Source organism: Podarcis bocagei (genome assembly GCF_964188305.1).
Source record: "Podarcis bocagei genome assembly, chromosome: 2".
NCBI classification, from domain to species: Eukaryota; Metazoa; Chordata; class Lepidosauria; order Squamata; family Lacertidae; genus Podarcis; species Podarcis bocagei.
The window spans coordinates 26432945-26451881 of NC_138126.1; the positions used below are offsets into that span (position 1 = coordinate 26432945).

The 18937-nt window shown below is 44.8% G+C and overlaps 1 protein-coding gene and 1 long non-coding RNA gene across 6 annotated transcripts; one reads left to right on the top strand and one right to left on the bottom strand.

The window, feature by feature from the left end:
• Positions 1-1058: 1058 nt before the first annotated feature.
• On the bottom strand, positions 1059-14530 carry LOC308581623 (monoacylglycerol lipase ABHD6-like). 5 transcript variants are annotated; one of them, XM_081184303.1, is made up of 10 exons: positions 13972-14530; positions 13475-13535; positions 11132-11286; positions 10254-10410; positions 9771-9884; positions 8856-8988; positions 7561-7676; positions 6594-6648; positions 5756-5856; positions 1059-2460 (listed from the first exon to the last, which is right to left on the bottom strand). In XM_081184303.1, the coding sequence occupies exons 2-10, from the start codon at positions 13475-13477 to the stop codon at positions 2284-2286; spliced, it is 1011 nt and encodes a 336-aa protein (XP_081040429.1). In that variant the 5' UTR covers positions 13478-13535; positions 13972-14530; the 3' UTR covers positions 1059-2283. The 5 variants fall into 5 exon arrangements, with proteins under 5 accessions (XP_081040429.1, XP_081040430.1, XP_081040431.1 ...); XM_081184304.1 differs by lacking the exon at positions 13972-14530 and adding an exon at positions 13801-13939; XM_081184305.1 differs by lacking the exon at positions 13475-13535 and having other exon boundaries at positions 13972-14529.
• On the top strand, positions 2685-5338 carry LOC308581760. The gene is made up of 3 exons (XR_014005258.1): positions 2685-2757; positions 3520-4280; positions 5318-5338. It is a non-coding gene; the product is annotated as an uncharacterized lncRNA (long non-coding RNA).
• Positions 14531-18937: the final 4407 nt, after the last annotated feature.

Consider the following 18937-nt stretch of genomic DNA (forward strand, 5'->3'; position numbering starts at 1 on the left):
AATATATAAAAGGATGTCACATAGAGGAGGGAGAAAGGTTGTTTTCTGCTGCTCCAGAGAAGCGGACACGGAGCAATGGATCCAAACTACAAAAAAGAAGATTCCACCTAAACATTAGGAAGAACTTCCTGACAGTAAGAGCTGTTCGACAGTGGAATTTGCTGCCAAGGAGTGTGGTGGAGTCTCCTACTTTGGAGGTCTTTAAGCAGAGGCTTGACAACCATATTTCAGGAGTGCTCTGGTGGTGTTTCCTGCTTGGCAGGGGGTTGGACTTGATGGCCCTTGTGGTCTCTTCCAACTCTATGATTCTATGATTCAATGGGAACGGCTGTGGAAAAGAGATATAAAATTTACGGCATGCTATCATTTAAGAGAGAATGTAATGAAAATGCAATACAGATGGTACCTGATCCTGGTCAGACCGGCAAAAATGTATAAAAACTGTAGTGATGTCTGTTGGAGATGCAACAACGGGACAGGAACCTTTCTACACATGTGGTGGGAGTATAAAGAGATAGTGGAATTCTGGGAAAATATCTATAACGAATTGAAAAAGATGTTTAGATTTTCGTTTGAAAAAACCCTGGAATCCTTTCTCCTAGGTATCATGTCAGAGGAAATAAAAAGAACAGTCAGACCAAAATTTATGTATGCGCTTATGACGGCAAGGTTATTGATTGCCAAAAATTGGAAAAGAAGCAACGTCCCAACTAAAACAGACTGGCTATCTAAAATGATGGAATACTTCCATATTGCTGAACTAACAGGGAGGATAAGAGGATAAATGGTACAAAAAGCGAATAAGGAGTGGGCTATCTTTAAGGAATACATCAAAATTTATGTGGAAAAAGTAGAATATCTGACAGATATTGAGTGAATCCAGAAAATGATTAGAGTGAAAGGAGAGTAAAGTCAAGACAGAAGAAGAGATTAAAGAAATAATGAAATGTGTTTAAGCTAGTTGGAAAAAGAAAGTAGCATAACAAGAACTTTAGGAAGGTGTAGTGTTCCCAAAGCAAGGAAGGATTGGACTCTGATTAATAAAATACACACGAGGCTTGACCAGCAAGACTCTGGGAGGAGGTGCCAATAATAATAATAATAATTCTGTCCACCCCTTGGCCCAGGTCGTTTTATTCACAAAAGAACTTTTTACATAGTGTTTGTAAGAACCAATCAGATTTCCTCTGAGCATTTCAAAACCGCTATGTGGGACAAAGTCAGATCAGAAGAAATACTTTTAACTACAAAGAAACTATTTCCTACTTGAGCATGCATATGTTCTGGGGTAAACAAAACAGGACTAAAAAGGAGGAATGCATTCAGCAAAACCCCAGAGGTCATAAACAGGAGAGGCAGGATGGCAGTATTCACCATCTCCTTGTGAACTCTCTTCCTGGCCCTTAAGATCTATCTATCTAAACTACATCAAAGTAGCCTACTTTCTTTGTGTACTGAGGATGCCTGATGAAGCAACTGGCCTGTGTTTTAGAATGCTTATACGTGCCTGTCAGGTGTAGAGAAAGCAAATGGCAGAGATGCAGAGGCTTGTGGGATTTGATCAGAAATTATTGTCAATGAATCAAACCCAGTCAGCGCAATGCTTTCATTGCTGACACAATGGCTTGCTCCATATTTCATAATTCCTCATAGTAATCCCACCTGACCACTACAGAAGGCATGATGGAGGGAGGACGAGAGAGGGCTCTGGTCTGGGGCTGCGCCAGATAGGGTGTCCTGGTCTTCAGGTTCCCCACTTCTGTTCCAATGATTAAAGTAGTCATCTACTACAAAAAATGCCACAATTTTAATATTTTTTGCATTCTGTGCCCATAGGTCATTTCACCAGTATGAAAATTTGTAGAAGTAAAGGAGACAGCTTGACAGTAAGGTAAGTAAATAAACAAATTACAGTGGTACCTCGGGTTACATACGCTTCAGGTTACATACGCTTCAGGTTACAGACTCCGCTAACCCAGAAATAGTACCTCGGGTTAAGAACTTTGCTTCAGGATGAGAACAGAAATTGTGCTCCGGCAGCACGGCGGCAGCGGGAGGCCCCATTATCTAAAGTGGTGCTTCAGGTTAAGAACAGTTTCAGGTTAAGAACAGACCTCTGGAACGAATTAAGTTATTAACCCGAGGTACCACTGTACCACAGCCTCTTTTTTAATGACCAGTGAAGGAAGCCATCACAGACATCCTGGATATCAGATGCATATTTTCCTTTCCAGAGTAGAAAGTCGCTTGGAACGCATCAGCATCTTAATTCCTGAGTGAGGTTTATGCCAACTTCTTATTCTCCGCTTTGTCGCAAACTGAATTGTAGAATTCCAAGAGGAGCTTTGCAGATTTCCTGGGCCTCTCAAATGCTATGATGTGTCCACATCTCTCCAGCATATGCACCTGGGAGTTGGGAATGGCGTGGGCTAAAATTTCTGCACCAGACGAGTCAGCCACCTGAACAACAAAGAATTGGTGTTTTTCCTCCCATTGCTATTCACATCTTGCAAAGTGCTTTGACTTTTTTTTTTTTTTGGCAAGAGTCGGGTTATGAGCTGCTGTTTGGGGCAGGAGTCAATCAATGAGTCCTACTAACTAGTGGAAGCCCCTGCAAGTACTTCTGTTAGAACAACAGGGTTTCTGCCCTCCTCCCCTTGTGCCCCAACCCCCCCCAGGAGAACCCCCATAGCAGCATGAAGGAGGAGGAGAGTGGGAATCGTTCAGTCTGACAAGCTGAAATGCTTGCTGTCAGGGGTTCAGGAGCAGAGGCAAGGGCAAGGGAGGAAACAGAGAGCGAGGGGGAGGAGGCAGAAGAAAAGATGAGTGATGACGACGACCCGAGATCTCCGAGTCTTTCCAGTGAATCAGAAGATTCACAGAAAGGAGCACCAGTGGCCAGGGCAAGGGGGGAGCCTAGGGGGACACCCCAGGAAGAAAGGGCCAGAGGGGACTCAGAGGGGAGCAGTTGGAAATCGGGACCAGCGTCACCAACAGAGAGCAGGGGAGAGGAAGGGCGCCAGGTATCAAGCGCTGGCAGCTCGCAACAGGAGGGAGGGCACGAGTCAGGAGTGGCCACACCTCCATCGGGGAGCGAAGAAACGGTCAGGCGGAAAGTGGAAGGTTGGGCGCGCGCGCCAAGTTCAAATACACAGGAAGGTGGCGCAGTAAGCAGCCCGGAAAGGGAGCCAGGTCCTAAAGCCCGACGCAAGGAGACAGGCGGGTCCGGGGGGTCCGCTTCAGAAGAATCCCGGAAGGAAGAGACCACGGGGGGCAGAGGGACCCAGAGAAGAACGGTCAGGCGGAAAAGGTGGAGTAAGGCTAGGTTAGTAAGCTGGTGCACAGGGGGCGGAGACTCAGACGGAGCTTCGCCGGTCTAACCCATAAGACGTAGAGTTGCACACAGCAGCTTGAGAATGGAAACTGTAACTCAATAAAAGACTTTTACAAGTGACCGCTGGCTAGCGTGATCCTCTGTGAGCTGGGATCTGGAAGCAGCTCTGACACTTGCACTGACAGCACAATTGCCATAATGCAACATGGAATTCCTCCTGTTAAATTTCAAAACTGGTTGGATTTCATAACATTGCTGTTTTTGGTAGTTGCTTAATGCATTTTGTGGATTCAGTTTTATTGTCTGCATATTTTATTGCTGTAAGCCGCTTTGAGTTCTTTTTCGAAACAACATAAAACTACATGTAGCGCTCAGCCCAATTTATCTGTGCCCTTCACTTTCTTGGGATACACTGCTGTTTCCCCTCAAACCAGCTTCCATCCAATTTGAAAATGTAAGTAAGAGTTAAGCTTGTTAAGTATAGTGATTTAATTGGGAATGCTTAAATGTGTGTTTTGTTGTGTGTTTAATTCTGGAATGTTCCCCAGTAACTCTCATGTGATTGGTTAACTCTGGTCACACGGGAGGTATCTTATTACATTCTCCATTTTGTGTGGGGGGGGGACTTGAGTGTGATGGCTGCATCTCCATGAGTACCGAAGAAGAGACAGCCTTAGATAACTGTCCAAATGCAATAGAGGAGAGCGGTGCCAATGCTTCTGTGTGAATGCATGTGACAGAGAAAAGTACAGAAGTTGATGTTCTCCCAAAGAAGCAGTAGAGAGAAGTTTGCTGGGAGGAGAAAGCGGAAACCTCTCAGAAGGAACTGCATGGCTTAGTTGGGCAATGTGCAGAAGGCTGAGTGCAAGCGCTGGAAAGAGAGGAAGACACAGCTTGTTTGAATGTTTACGGAAGAAGCTGCAATCTTCAGCTAAGAAGAACTACAGTGGTGCCTCGCAAGACGAAATTAATTCGTTCCGCAAGTTTTTTCTTCTTGCGAGTTTTTCGTCTTGCGAAGCACGGTTTCCCATAGGAATGCATTGAAAATCAATCAATGCGTTCCTATGGAGACCGTCCGGCGACAGAGGGGAAGCGCCGCTCTGTCCCCTCTTTTGAAGCAAGGGGCTGCGGGGAGAAGATAGCTTCTTCCCCGCTGTCCCCGGACCTCTTTTGAAGCAAGGGGCTGCGGGGAGATCGCTTCTCCCTGCCGCCCCTTGCTTCAAAAGAGGTCCGGGGACAGCGGGAAGCGCTTCCCGCTGTCCCCGGACCTGGGGCTGCAGGGAGAAGATCGCTTCTTCCCCGCTGTCCCCGGACCTCTTTTGAAGCAAGGGGCTGCGGGGAGATCGCTTCTCCCTGCCGCCCCTTGCTTCAAAAGAGGTCCGGGGACAGCGGGAAGTGCTTCCTGCTGTCCCCGGACCTGGGGCTGCAGGGAGAAGATCGCTTCTTCCCCGCTGTCCCCGGACCTCTTTTGAAGCAAGGGGCGGTGGGGAGATCGCTTCTCCCCACCGCCCCTTGCTTCAATAGAGGTCCGGGGACAGCGGGAAGCGCTTCCCGCTGTCCCCGGACCTGGGGCTGAGGGGAGAAGATCGCTTCTCCCCGCCGCCCCTTGCTTCAAAAGAGGTCCGGGGACAGCGGGAAGCGCTTCCCGCTGTCCCCGGACCTGGGGCTGCGGGGAGAAGATTGCTTCTCCCCGCCGCCCCTTGCTTCAAAAGAGGTCCGGGGACAGCGGGAAGCGCTTCCCGCTGTCCCCGGACCTGGGGCTGTGGGGAGAAGATCGCTTCTCCACGCCGCCCCTTGCTTCAAAAGAGGTCCGGGGACAGCGGGGAAGACCCGCTGTCCCCGGAGCTTGCGGGGCAAGCTTCGTTTTGCGAAGCAAGCCCATGGGGAAATTCGTCTTGCGAGGCAACTCGAAAACGAAAAAACCTTTCGTTTTGCGAGTTTTTCGTCTCGCGAGGCGTTCGTCTTGCGGGGTACCACTGTAAGCCCATGCTTGGATAAGCAGCTGAATGTAAATACTTTGCATATTTTCCTCTTTAGCCATATGTGCTGCAAGTAAACTTTTTTTGAATATTTTGGACATTGTTTTAATTTCAAGAAAAGAGTCAGTATTGTTGGCTTCCTAGCTGCAATTTAGTGTGTACATTTTAGACATGCACATGCACAGACAACAGCACATGACGGTTTAATTAATGGGTGCAGAGCCCAGGAGACCACAGAGGGCAGCCCACACCATTTTTTCCCTAGGGATGGGAGGAGACCAGCAATGCCTCCAATCTGCTGCCACTGTGGATCCTGCCGTCTGAGGCAATTGCCTCAACTTGCCTCATAGGTAGGCAAGCCCTACTATGGAATCCAAACAATGGATTTTTTTGTTTTGTTACAATTATAGCTATAGAAGCCACGTGAATATAAAGCATTTACCTGGTCATCCTTTCCCCAAAGGACCTGTGTGGGAGCGCTAATATTGCTCATATTGTCATGAAGGCTGTACTCGGACTTTGGGTTGGAAAGATCTAAAAAACCTTTAGAACAAAAACCAAAAAGGTAGAGTGAAGATTTTTCAGGAAGGCATCATTCCTACCGTTGCACTTCAAATGGGTTCACTAGACAGATTTTGGCAGTTGTTGAAGACACATGCTTTTACCATAGCCTTTGAAACTTGAAATGTGTATCTTTAGGGCCCACCCTATCCTTGTGAATTTAAGTCGCTCCTAAACCGTTTTTACTGTTGTGTTTCGAATTAGAATCATAGAGTTGGAAGGGATCACAAGGATCATCTAGTCCAGGGGTCTGCAACCCGCGGCTCCGGAGCCGCATGTGGCTCTTTTACACCTTTGCCGCGGCTCCGGGGCGGATACTAGCGAGGGGAGGAGGCGCATTGTGCGCCCCGACACTCCCCACTGTAGCAGGCGCTGTACTGGCTGTGACGTCGCATGGGGGCAGTGCGTGCGTTAGTCACGCACTGTCCCGACGTCACCTTCCTGCCCGCTGTCAGATCGCGGCTCCAGAGATATATTTGTTTTAAATGTCGCAATGGTTTTGCGGCTCCCAGGTTTTTTTCCTTCGGAAACGGGTCCAAGTGGCTCCTTTTGTCTTAAAGGTTGCAGACCCCTGATCTAGTCCAACCCCCTGCAATACAGGAATATTTTGCCCACGACTCTCAGATTTAAGAGTCTCATGCTCTACCCTGCCCTGGAGCCTCAGAACGTGAAGGGCAGGTAATAAACAACAACAGTAATATTATTGCTATCGTACTTACATTTTACCAAAAAAGCATTCTGTTGTCTCCAGTCGGCAACATATCCCTTTAGCAGCTAAGGAGAGGGGAAAAAGAGGTGAGTCATTCACAGGAGGTGCAAGGCAGTTAGGACCCCATCATGCAATAGGATGGCCAGGGGTCAGCAAGCTTTTTCAGCAGGACGCTGGTCCACTGTCCCTCAGGCCTGGTGGGGAGCCAGACTATATTTTGGAAAGGGAAAAAAAATGAACGAATGCCTATGCCCCACAAATAACCCAGAGATGCGTTTTAAATAAAAGGGCACATTCTACTCATGTAAAAACATGCTGATTCCCAGACCGTGGGCCAGATTTAGAAGGCGATTGGGCCGGATCTGCCTCCCCGGGCCTTAGTTTGCCTACACATAGGCAAAGGGAGGGGTGATAATCAGCATTGTTTTGGTTCATATAAAGTAGTTCCTTCGGGCACAGATGCTTGGGGCTGGTGTACAGCATCTCCCTACCCCAATCTCTTTCCCCTGAGCCTCTAAGCCATTCCCATCCTCTTCAGCCAGGGCCTCAGTGGTAGTGATTCCCTCATGTGCCCTCTGTTTCTTCAGATCGCAAGCCCTGAAGGGATGGGCTGCATTATTTCCATATTTCAAGAGCATATAGCAAATGTAAGCATTTGGGGTTGTACTCAACTAAGTTTTATTCAGAGGAGACCCACTGAAATTAATGGACCTAAGTTAGTCGTGGCTATTAACTTTAGTGGGTCAAGGACAGACATAATGAACCTTTGGCCCTCCAGGTATTGTCGAACTACAGCTCCCATCAGCTTCAAGAAGCATGGTGAATGAACAGGAATGAGGGCAGCTGTAGTTCAGCAACATCTGGAAGGCCAAATGTTCACCACATCTGGTCTACCATGAGTCAAGGTTAGCTGAATTCTTTTAAGCAACATCCCTGGGCCCAGAGCACTACCATCTTTGGAGAGCTGCCTTCTTCACCTGCATGTTTTTTGTGCTGGGATGATATAAGCCAAGTTTGAAGACATCATGCGACTTAATCGATTGCTCCCTCAGGCGCTTGAAGGCGTTGTTATTATCGTCCAGATATCGCAGCCCTAAGAGTTGGCAGAGAGTGCACAGCTGAGAGAAGGAATATAGCGGCAAACCAATTCCAAAATATGGGATTCTGACCTGCTGCTTGTCAGGGTTGTGTTGGCATGATTGACAACTGAGGAGGTTGTCAATACAAAATACAAGATGGGTGACACCTGGCTTGAGAGCAGTACATGTGAAAAGGATCTAGGAGTCTTGGTTGACCACAAACTTGACATGAGCCAACAGTGTGACGCGGCAGCTAAAAAAGCCAATGCAATTCTGGGCTGCATCAATAGGAGTATAGCATCTAGATCAAGGGAAGTAATAGTGCCACTGTATTCTGCTCTGGTCAGACCTCACCTGGAGTACTGTGTCCAGTTCTGGGCACCACAGTTCAAGAAGGACACTGACAAACTGGAACGTGTCCAGAGGAGGGCAACCAAAATGGTCAAAGGCCTGGAAACGATGCCTTATGAGGAACGGCTAAGGGAGCTGGGCATGTTTAGCCTGGAGAAGAGGAGGTTAAGGGGTGATATGATAGCCATGTTCAAATATATAAAAGGATGTCACATAGAGGAGGGAGAAAGGTTGTTTTCTGCTGCTCCAGAGAAGCGGACACGGAGCAATGGATTCAAACTACAAGAAAGAAGATTCCACCTAAACATTAGGAAGAACTTCCTGACAGTAAGAGCTGTTCGACAGTGGAATTTGCTGCCAAGGAGTGTGGTGGAGTCTCCTACTTTGGAGGTCTTTAAGCAGAGGCTTGACAACCATATGTCAGGAGTGCTCTGATGGTGTTTCCTGCTTGGCAGGGGGTTGGACTTGATGGCCCTTGTGGTCTCTTCCAACTCTATGATTCTATGAGGTTATGCACATGCTGGGACTAAGTGAGGGTATGTGTGGACAGAAAGGTGTTTATAATCATGGATCTGTGATCATCCCTGTTCATTCACGTTCTGGAACATGCTACGGAATGGTAGCTTAGCACTAGGGAGGTTAGATCCTACTCAGAGCAGACCCACTAAATTTGGGAGTCCTGAGTTCGTTTATTTCAATCAATCTGCTTTGAGAAGGACGAGTATTGGCTACAACCCATAGTAACACCCCCCTTCTCCCTTGTTATTCTCAGACATATTATCACGTCTTCTTTATTCAGAGTTAACCGGCTTCAGATCTCCCTTGAAAATCTAAATACTCACCAAGTGGGCAAAGGAGGGACAAGCCGGATACCTCAGATGGATACTGAGCTGCGTAAACACCAGCAATCGTTCCGCCCATGGACATGCCAACCAGGTGGAAAGGCTTTTGGTTCAGACCAATGCACTCAACAAACTGAAACGTGAATGAAGAGAGGTTGTATTGCTGAGAGGTTCTGGTTTTGGGACATTTTCCAAGAAAGTCCCAGGTCTCTGTAAGAACTTCTGGAGAAGACCATAAGAAGAGCAATCAGGCAAATGACCCATCTAGCCCAGTATCTTGTTCTCACAGTGGCCAAACTCACCACTCCCATCCTTGGCAAGTGCCACTGACAGTTGGGTGGGGGTTAGGACCCCAGGTCTTCAACGCAGTCCCACCCCACTGCCCTGCCAGCCAATGCTGCTCAACAGACCTGGTTTGTACCCTAGGGACGCGGGTGGCGCTGTGGTCTAAACCACAGAGCCTAGGGCTTGCCGATTGGAAGGTCGGCGGTTCGAATCCCTGCGATGGGGTGAGCTCCTGCTGCTTGGTCTCTGCTCCTGCCAACCTAGCAGTTTGAAAGCACGTCAAAGTGCAAGTAGATAAATAGGTACCACTCTGGCGGGAAGGTAAACGGCGTTTCCATGTGCTGCTCTGGTTCGCCAGAAGCGGCTTAGTCATGCTGGCCACACGCTGGCTCCCTCGGCCAATAAAGCGAGATGAGCGCCGCAACCCCAGAGTCGGCCATGGCTGGACCTAATGGTCAGGGGTCCCTTTACCTTTACCTTTCAGTAACCACAGTCAACTGCAATGCTTCCTTTTTGGTCAGGGAACATCTCTCCCTCACACCACCACCACACCACACAAAAAGAGGCCATCTTCTCACAACCTCTCACTTCCCAGGTTTCAAGGCACACCTGAGGACAGCTGGACCGTACCTGGTGTATCTTTTTAGCTTGATCAACCGCCGCGTAACTGTCTCTCAGCAAACATGTGGTTTCACCGTGACCAGGCATGTCAAGGCAGACCAGGTGGAGGTCCTTCGGAAGGAACTGGGAAAGGATGTCAAATCAGCGATGACGCCAAGGAATCAAAGCAATAATAGCTGATGTTCTTTGTTGTCAAAGAACACCCTGATGTTTCTCCAGTATAAGTGTATAAATGTTGCACAGAGTCCTGAGCGGGAGGCCATTAAATAGTGGCAAAATAGGAGAGTGGACAGCTCTTATTAAGCCGTAGGGTTAATTTAGCCCTGTCCTCTAGCACAATGCACTGGGTGGAATGATCTCCCACACTAGCCCAACTGAAACAAATCACAATTGTGGAAAAGTACAGGACTCCTCTGCCCCCCAGCACAATATGTCTTGCACTAGCCTTGATTTGGCAACCATGGTTGCCTGAATAGAAGGGCAGAAACATACTTTGATTGTATTTAACCATATGTCCTTGTTGAAAGCCAGTCCATGAAGAATCAACACAGATGGCTGGAGTCCGGGTTCCCCTCGGCAGAAGTAGCAGAACCTGTAGCCCTCGTGCTCAACATAATTCACTGCCACACCCCTTTTCTGACGTTTGTACCTAAAAGCAGAAAGAGAAGCAAAATGAACGGACAAAGTATTTTCATCTGGAGGGATGTTTTTGCAGTGGCTTCCAATTAAAGTAGGGGCTTTAGGATTTCTGCAGCTCTACTGCTTGCATCAGATTGCCCATCTGCAAAATGGGTATAATTCAGCCCAGCCGTCAAACCAGTTGTTTTCCTGGGCATTTGGGCAGTGATTGGCTGTTTCTATTCTATGTTGATGTATTTTTTATTTTTGTCTTTTATCCTCATTGTAAATCCATTTGGGACTTCTTTTGTGAGAATGTTCAGGGACGCAGGAGAAGATATATTGTTTATTAATATCCTTCCTAACTTTCGTTAGCAAGTTCCTTCACATAGCAGAGTTTACATTCCCCTTTTACATGCACAGCAGATAGCTGGTTGCAGGCTTGTGTAAGACTCTCACTATCATACAATTCAGTATTGGATTGTATGTTCCTCATAAGTTCTCTTTTATCCCTCTTAAAAGAATAAAGACATGGCAATCTTATTTAAAGTCAAGAAAAGAAGTTTACTCGCATCAGTTCACAGTTGGATCCCTGAAGGCAGACTTAGTTACAAATATGTACTTGTGGATCTACCCCATATGGGGGGTTAATCCCAGAGCTTCTGCTAGCTGAGAAGGTGCAAATGTCATAAACCTAACCTAAACCTAAGACATGGAAATCATTCCATATACCCTCCTAGAGATACACTCACCATATCATGATCCTGGATAGTTTTGCCCTAGGCAGCAGGTGGCACACTGTGACAAGGGTCAGTGCAGAGATTAATCCAGCGATGCTCACAATCTTCAATAATATATTGGCCAGAGAGAGCTCCATGATGGGTAGCCAAACGCTCTTCTTTGCTGCCTGTACAAATAAAAGAATTGGGTAATAGTTAAAGTGAATATGGTCAATTATTATGGGAGGGAAAGAAAGCAGTGTATTAAAATTAAGGTTCGCCACCTAAATGTCTTGTGCTGTTAGATGTTTCTTCAAAAGAGAGGCAAGGAAGAGTAGTACCAGGAGTATACAGTGGTACCTCGGGTTACATATGCTTCAGGTTACATACGCTTCAGGTTACAGACTCCGCTAACCTAGAAATAGTATCTTGGGTTAAGAACTTTGCTTCAGGATAAGAACAGAAATCGTGCTCCGGCAGCACGGCAGCAGCAGGAGGCCCCATTAGCAAAAGTGGTACCTCAGGTTAAGAACAGTTTCAGGTTAAGTATGGACCTCCGGAACGAATTAAATACTTAACCTGAGGTACCACTGTGCCATTTTTAACAAAACTGGATTAAAAGTAAGTGCCATACATTTAAAGCACACTTATACCATTTTAACAAGCATGGCTTCCCCTAAAGAATCCTGGGAACTGTAATATGCTAAGGGTGCCAGGAATTGTGGCTCTGTGAAGCATCTCTTGACAACTCTCAGCACCCTTAACAAACTACAGTTCCCATGAAGCCATAACTGTTAAATCAGGGCTTTGTGACAGTACTCACAGGGACTTCTAATAATCACTAAGTGTCCTGCCATGTTTCAGCTTGTTGTCCGGATCCACTGGAAAACAAAAACCCTCTACTTCCTAGAGGTGTTGTCAAAATAAAGCACCGTTGACATGTTGCTCAAAGTTTCTGGAAATGGATCAGGGATAGTGGGAATTGCATTACAACAACATCTGACGAGTCACAGATTTCCCACCCTTTCCTTGCAATATGATGGCCTTTTGCAAGAAGCAAAGGCGCCCTTGATATTCTTCCCTGTGATTCATTCATGCTCATAGCACATGTGTTGCTGTAGCCACCTTTCCCAATGTAGGCAAACATGTCCCATGTTGTAGGGTATAACTATTTTAGTACAGGCCTGTACTAGGGATGAAGAAGCTGTTGCCCTCCAGATGTTTATAGAATCATAGAATTGTAGTGTTGGAAGAGACGCCAAGGGCCATTTAGTCCAACCCCCTGCAGTGTAGGAATTTCAGCTAAAGCACCCTTGATAGATGGCCATCCATCCTCTGCTTAAAAACCTCCAAGGAAGGAGAGTCCACAACTTCCTGGGGGAGACGGTTGTGGGACTCCAACTCCCATCATTCCTTGGCACTGGCCATGCTGGAGGAGGGCTTTGGGGAGTTGGAGGCCAACATCTGGAGGGCCACCAGTCAGACTAAGGTGCCATCCTATACCCACTTACCTTGGAGTAAGCCTCACTGGACCCAAATGGACTTATTTCTGAGTAGCTTTGTTTTGGATTACACTTAGATCTACTTTCTTCTTTTAAGGAAAAAGAAGAAGTACAGTGGTACCTTGGTTCTCAAACTTAATCCGTTCCGGAAGTCCATTCCAAAACCAAAGCGTTCCAAAACCAAGGTGCGCTTTCCCATAGAAAGTAATGCAAAATGGATTAATCCGTTCTAGACTTTTAAAAACAACCTCTAAAACAGCAATTTAGCATAAATTTTACTATCTAACAATACCATTGATCCATAAAATGAAAGCAATAAACAATGTACTGCAGTCACACAATCAATCAATCAATCAGTAGCTGAACTGGGCTCCACATAGTCACAAAAGCAACAAAAAAATAGCCACAAAAACAAAAACTCAAAATAAATAGCAAAAACAAACAGACCTCAGCATAACACTCAAAATGGAAGTGTGGCACCCAAATCGGAAGCATAACACGTTCGGCTTCCGAAGAAAGTTCGCAAACTGGAACACTTACTTCCAGGTTTGCAGTGTTTGGGTTCCAAGTTGTTTGAGTACCAAGGCATTTGAGAACTAAGGTACCACTGTAATAACCATCTGTATAGACAAAAACTTTACCATACTTGTTTTAGATCCCAGTACACTTTACACGCAACAGAAAAGTTGCTTCCAAGAATACAGTGCATTCAAAGAAACCTGAACACTCATGTTTTCCCATCAAAATAATTTAAATCTGTCAGCATTTCAATTTCTAGGATGCCTGTAAATCTACTGTTCTTAAAACCTACCCCATCATACAACAAACATATTAGCAGTGCCATTTTTCTAGAAAAAGGGGTGCCAGAACTCACCATGAACACCTCCTTTGTTCTCTTAGAATGAGTGCCAGAACTGAGTTCCACTGAGTGCCAGCTGAAAAAAAAGCTGTGCATATTAGCAAAACATTGTTCACAAAGATTTCAGATTTTGCTCCTGTAATGCTATGCTGTATGATAAAGCTAAATCTTCTGAAAACACTAGCTGAAGTCCAACAGCATGTGGAAAGCCACAGGTTCCCCATCCCTGATTTAGACAAAATAACAATGCGTCTTAAAATACTCTGTTCTAAAATGCCTGCTCCTATAGGGAAACAAAACCATGAGAGGATGAGATCTAGCTGCTTGTAAACAAGTATTACCTGCTTTATCATGCATATTAAGGAATTAAAAAATCCATAGCTATACAACCACTTCAAGCAGAAACAAAAGGCTAGCAAAATTAGACTCTTCTAACAATACATCTGAAACAACCCACTCATGTACACCAGACTTTATTTCCAGTCAAAGCAACTGAGAAATATAATACTTACTACCAGATTGAGACAGTATTGCCCAGGATACAGCCACTGGCAAAGATTCAAGTCACCAGTGCTTCCCCGAGAGGGTTATAGTTTAATTATGAGGGCTAGGCAGCTGCTCACTCTAAGTAGCAATCAGCCAATATTCCAGTTTTGCTCAATAGAACATGAGTTACCAGAGTATGCACCTTGTCACAAATTATTTGACTAACATATTGAACTTCTTAATTGCTTTCAGGCTCTCTTTAAATAAAACTTAGGCCGTCAAGTCTAGATTATTTTACAGAAATGGCCAGCACAGGGGGTTTGTCCCCATCAAGTGGAAAAGATTAGAAAATTAACGTGGGTAACAAAATTAAAAACCATGTGAATGAATGCATAGTCAAAGCCAGTGCAGATCCAACAAATAGATAGTGGATCCCAGTAATCGAAATGAATGAAATAATGAACCAAATTTGCTCTCCAAAATACCAGGTTGCCCAAAGCAGAGATCACCCTGGAACACACCTTATCATACTGCTGATACATAGCTCTCCCTGCATTTCTTAAAATAAATATTCTGAGAAGTAGCAGCCACTGTTCATCACTATAGAATAAACATACCTACAAAAGCACTTTTCTTCAGATGATGGAAACACACACAAAGACTGGGGTGGGGTGAGCTTGTAGCCTTTTCCAGCCAGATGACTTCCTAAGGTTTTGGCACTGTAGTCAAAAACATTTGGAAGCCCCCGGGTTGAGGACGCTTGGCTTAAAGTACCGTATTTTTCGCTCTATAACACGCACCCGACCTTAACACGCACATAGTTTTTAGAGGAGGAAAATCCGTAGGCATGCCACCCGTAGGCATTTCCTCTATAACACGCACAGACATTTCCCCTTACTTTCTAGGAGGAAAAAAGTGAGTGTTATGGTGCAAAAAATACGGTATTTGCCCTGCTCAGAGACAGACACTTGATCTTTTAACTGCTGTTGCAGTTTCCTGAATTATCCAGACTCAGTTACTCAATATTATGGTTTTTCTTTTTCTTTTCTAGGATCAAATCCTGCAACAAATACATTTATTTCACCATGGACAACATCTGGGGACCCAAGATTGAAGAACATGGCTCTAGGTGACCCATGTAGTAGAGGCAGTAGTATTTGCCAAAATCAGCTATGTTATTTTCCCCATGGTTTGGAAAAAGGAGAATAATCTGTTAAAATAAGGCCCACATTCTCGTCATATGTGGTAACCCCCATCAGGTCTAACTGGCCTGTAGTTGCCTTCTGATGACAAGATCCATCAGCCCCAGGAAGCAGAAGCAGTTGTCTCCTTGCACAGGAATCCCAGTAAGATTATTTGTCAGAGCAGCCATCTGCTGACATCCAGTGCCGGATTTACATATAAGCTATAGCTTAGGCCCCCCTCCACCCAAAAACATTAAAGTAAAACAAACCTGGATCTACATTTCCAAAATATAAGATAAGAAACCAAATAAAATAAAACCTACATACAGCAACAGTGTTTTGCATTGTATATGGACCTATTAGGTCCATAAATTACCATATAGCATATATTCAACACAAAAAACAGCGACAATTTGTTGTTGACAAAAGACAGGGGGACATACAAAGGGCCCCATTACCTTCAGTAGTTTAGGGCCTCATCAAACCTAAATCCAGGCCTGCTGAGATCCATCAGTTAATCTCCATAACAAAGGGAAGACACTGAGCAACCTTGCCAGAATTTTATTAACAAATTCTAAATTGTTCCCAGGTCTTTCTTATGCCACCTTCAGTGGTAGAAACCCCATTCACACAAACCTTAAGAGCCAAGGCTCCCAAGTTGAATTTCTGAAAATGTTTCCCGGACAGTAGCCTGCAGACATATTTTAAATCTCATAGATCATCTGCGTAAGCTGCCACAAAATGTTCTGGGTGCAATTTGTGTTTGTTTTTTTATAATGATATTTATTGAAAAAAGAATTTTTAAAATTACAAAGAAAAAAAGACAAAATTACAGAGAAAAAAGACAAAAACAGAAAAAATAAAAAATAAAACCATCATTTTCAAATTCTCCACTTTCATTACCTTCTTTCCATTACCTCCTCCTCCTCCCATCTCTTGTATCTTGATTAATAATTGTCACAGCAAATCCTTTCCATAATTCATAATATTCTGTCATTACATTACCTTGCTCTATTTTCATCTTATCTTATAAAAAACCTTAAAACGTAAAACTTAAATCTTATTTTTACCAGCTTCTCATAACCATTACCTTTTTACCTAATTCTTTAAACATTCTTACAAGAGCCAAGTAATTTCATTTCAACATTTTTGCAACATTCATTTGATCCTTCAGTCCTTTGGAAAAGATTCTCTTCCTGCCATCCTGTGTTGTGATTTCTGCTGTGATTGTTTTGCTTCAGGGCCTTTTTTTGGTATGCTACTGTAGATTTTGTTTGGACTGCCTCTCTCCATATGAAGCAACCTGAACTCTGCAGTCATCATTTGAGGTCCTTCTTCATCTGCCTCCTCCACCAGAGGCCTCTATAAGACAGCAACACAAGAATGGGCCTTTCCTGTGGTGACTCCCTGCTTGTGGAATGCTCTCCCCAAGGAGGTTCGCCTGGCACCTTCATTGCATATCTTTAGGCAACAGGCAACAACATTCCTCTTCTCCCAGGCCTTTGTTGTTGTTTAGTCGTTTAGTCGTGTCCGACTCTTCGTGACCCCATGGACCAGAGCACGCCAGGCACTCCTGTCTTCCACTGCCTCCCGCACTTTGGTCAAACTCATGCTGGTAGCTTCGAGAACCCTGTCCACCCATCTCGTCCTCTGTCGTCCCCTTCTCCTTGTGCCCTGCATCTTTCCCAACCTCAGGGTCTTTTCCAGGGAGTCTTCTCTTCTCATGAGGTGGCCAAAGTATTGGAGCCTCAGCTTCAGGACCTGTCCTTCCACTGAGCTTCAGGACCTGTCCTTCCACTGAGCATTCAGGGCCTACCTATGGCTAATTAAACAAACGACGGCCTTTTGAACTAAGTGTGTGTGTTGTTTTTATTTGTTACTATGTTACGTATTTTTGTGTTTTTATATTGTAAACCACCCTGTGTTCCTCAGATGAAGGGTAGTATAGAAGCAACAGCAACAACACCCTATTATATAAATAAACTGTAACAACAACAAATCTTGTTTCTTCCTCTCCAATTCCAAATGCTCATATTTTTGTTATTCCTTTGTTTATGCAATTTCTCAGGTTCTCTGATGTTTTCCAAATAGATCATTGTTCCTTTTGCTGTGATTTCTTTTGAGATGAAGATAATCTCAGAGCTGGCCCTTTGATTAGGCAGAGTGTTGCAGTTGCCTCAGGCGGCAGCTGCTAATGAATAGGGACAAGATTTGTAGGATAGAGCTGTGCGTATCACATGGCTTGCCTTGCATCCACTATACTAGTTTGCTGCCTGCAAGAGGCCACTATTCCTTCTTCAGTGTTGATATAAGAATCAAGCACCAGTCCATCCCGCTTCTGTGCACGTAATAAGTGGGACTGCCCTCATCTTGCCCCTCACCTCAGGTGGCAAAATGTCTTGGGCCATCCCAGGTAATCTTAAAAATACCCCCAATTCCCCTAAGTTTTCAAAATACAATGGTACCTTGGGTTAAGTACTTAATTCGTTCCAGAGATCCGTTCTTAACCTGAAACTGTTCTTAACCTGAAGCACCACTTTAGCAAATGGGGCCTCCCGCTGCCGCCGCGCCGCTGGAGCATGATTTCTGTTCTCATCCTGAAGCAAAGTCCTTAACCTGAAGCACTATTTCTGGGTTAGCGGAGTCTGTAACCTGAAGTGTATGTAACCCGAGGTACCACTGTATACTGAGAGCACACAGGAACCCTACAGTTTAAACTGGTTTTACAATATTCAGTTGTTTCTTCCATTACCTGACCAGGTGTTCATTTCTCCAAGAGGAAGTGATGATTCCATATCCAATATGGACCCAATTTATTCATTGGTGATGCAACCCATTGAAGAGTGATCTCACCCAAAGCAATTCCTTGGCAAGGCATTATTATGTAGCAATAAGTGTTGCTTACTCGATTTAGCATTTATATTAAACTGCTTTGTGCTGTTCGCCTGAAGAGTGGCAAAGCCACTGGAGGAAGTAGATAAACATAAAACTTGCATGTGCTATTTTTCTATGTATAGATGCAAATTTATGAATTGACAACATATCTCACCATTGCGGGGAAGACGGAGACCACATTTGCCTCTCATGCCACTGAGCATTCATGGCTTCCCCCAAAGGATTCTTGATAAGTGTAATTTGTTAAGGGTGGGGGAAATTGGAGACTCCTCCATTCCCTTCACAGACCTACAATCCACAGAGTGATTTAAGAGTCAACCGCTCTTCCCAGGGAACTCTGGGAATTGTAGCTTTGTGAGGGGAATAGAGGTCTCCAGACAATTCTCAGCACCCGCCACAAATACAGTTCTCGGGATTTGTGGGGAGGGGGAAGCCATGGCTGTTCAAAGTGGTATGATACGAGGTATAAATGCGATTTATGAGAAGCAGAAGGCTAGTCTAATAATTAATAGTGTCAGGACAGAATGCTTTCCAGTGGAGAAGGGCACCAGACAAGGGTGTCCTCTCACCTTTTTATATTGACATTAGAAATATTTCTGTCGGAAATAAGGAAAGACAAAGAGATTATAGGAATAACATTGGGAAAAGAGGTTTTTAAGATCAGGGCCTTTGCGGATGATATTTTGTTAACAACAGAAGAACCAGAAGCCAGTATTGCTAAAGCAATAAAGATAATATATGACTTTGGCAAGGTGTCTGGCTTTAAAATGAATATGGAAAAGACAAAACTTATGGTAAAAAATATGCAAGAACAAGAGCAAAAAGAACTTCAGGAAAAGGCTGGCTTGCAGATTGCTGCTAGGTAGAAGTCACAAACTATACCCACAAAGGAGGAATGGATTTGTAAACTAAA

Bases quoted from the DNA above. Each gene is read 5' to 3' on its own strand.
- LOC308581623 (XM_081184301.1), bottom strand. From the start codon at position 13,555: ATGCACAGCTTTTTTTTCAGCTGGCACTCAGTGGAACTCAGTTCTGGC. The intron at 8,989-9,770 runs GTACGGTCCAGC...TTCACGTTTCAG, and splicing joins AAGCTAAAAAGATACACCAG to TTTGTTGAGTGCATTGGTCT. The intron at 7,677-8,855 runs GTGAGTATTTAG...GCCAACTCTTAG, and splicing joins GTCCCTCCTTTGCCCACTTG to GGCTGCGATATCTGGACGAT.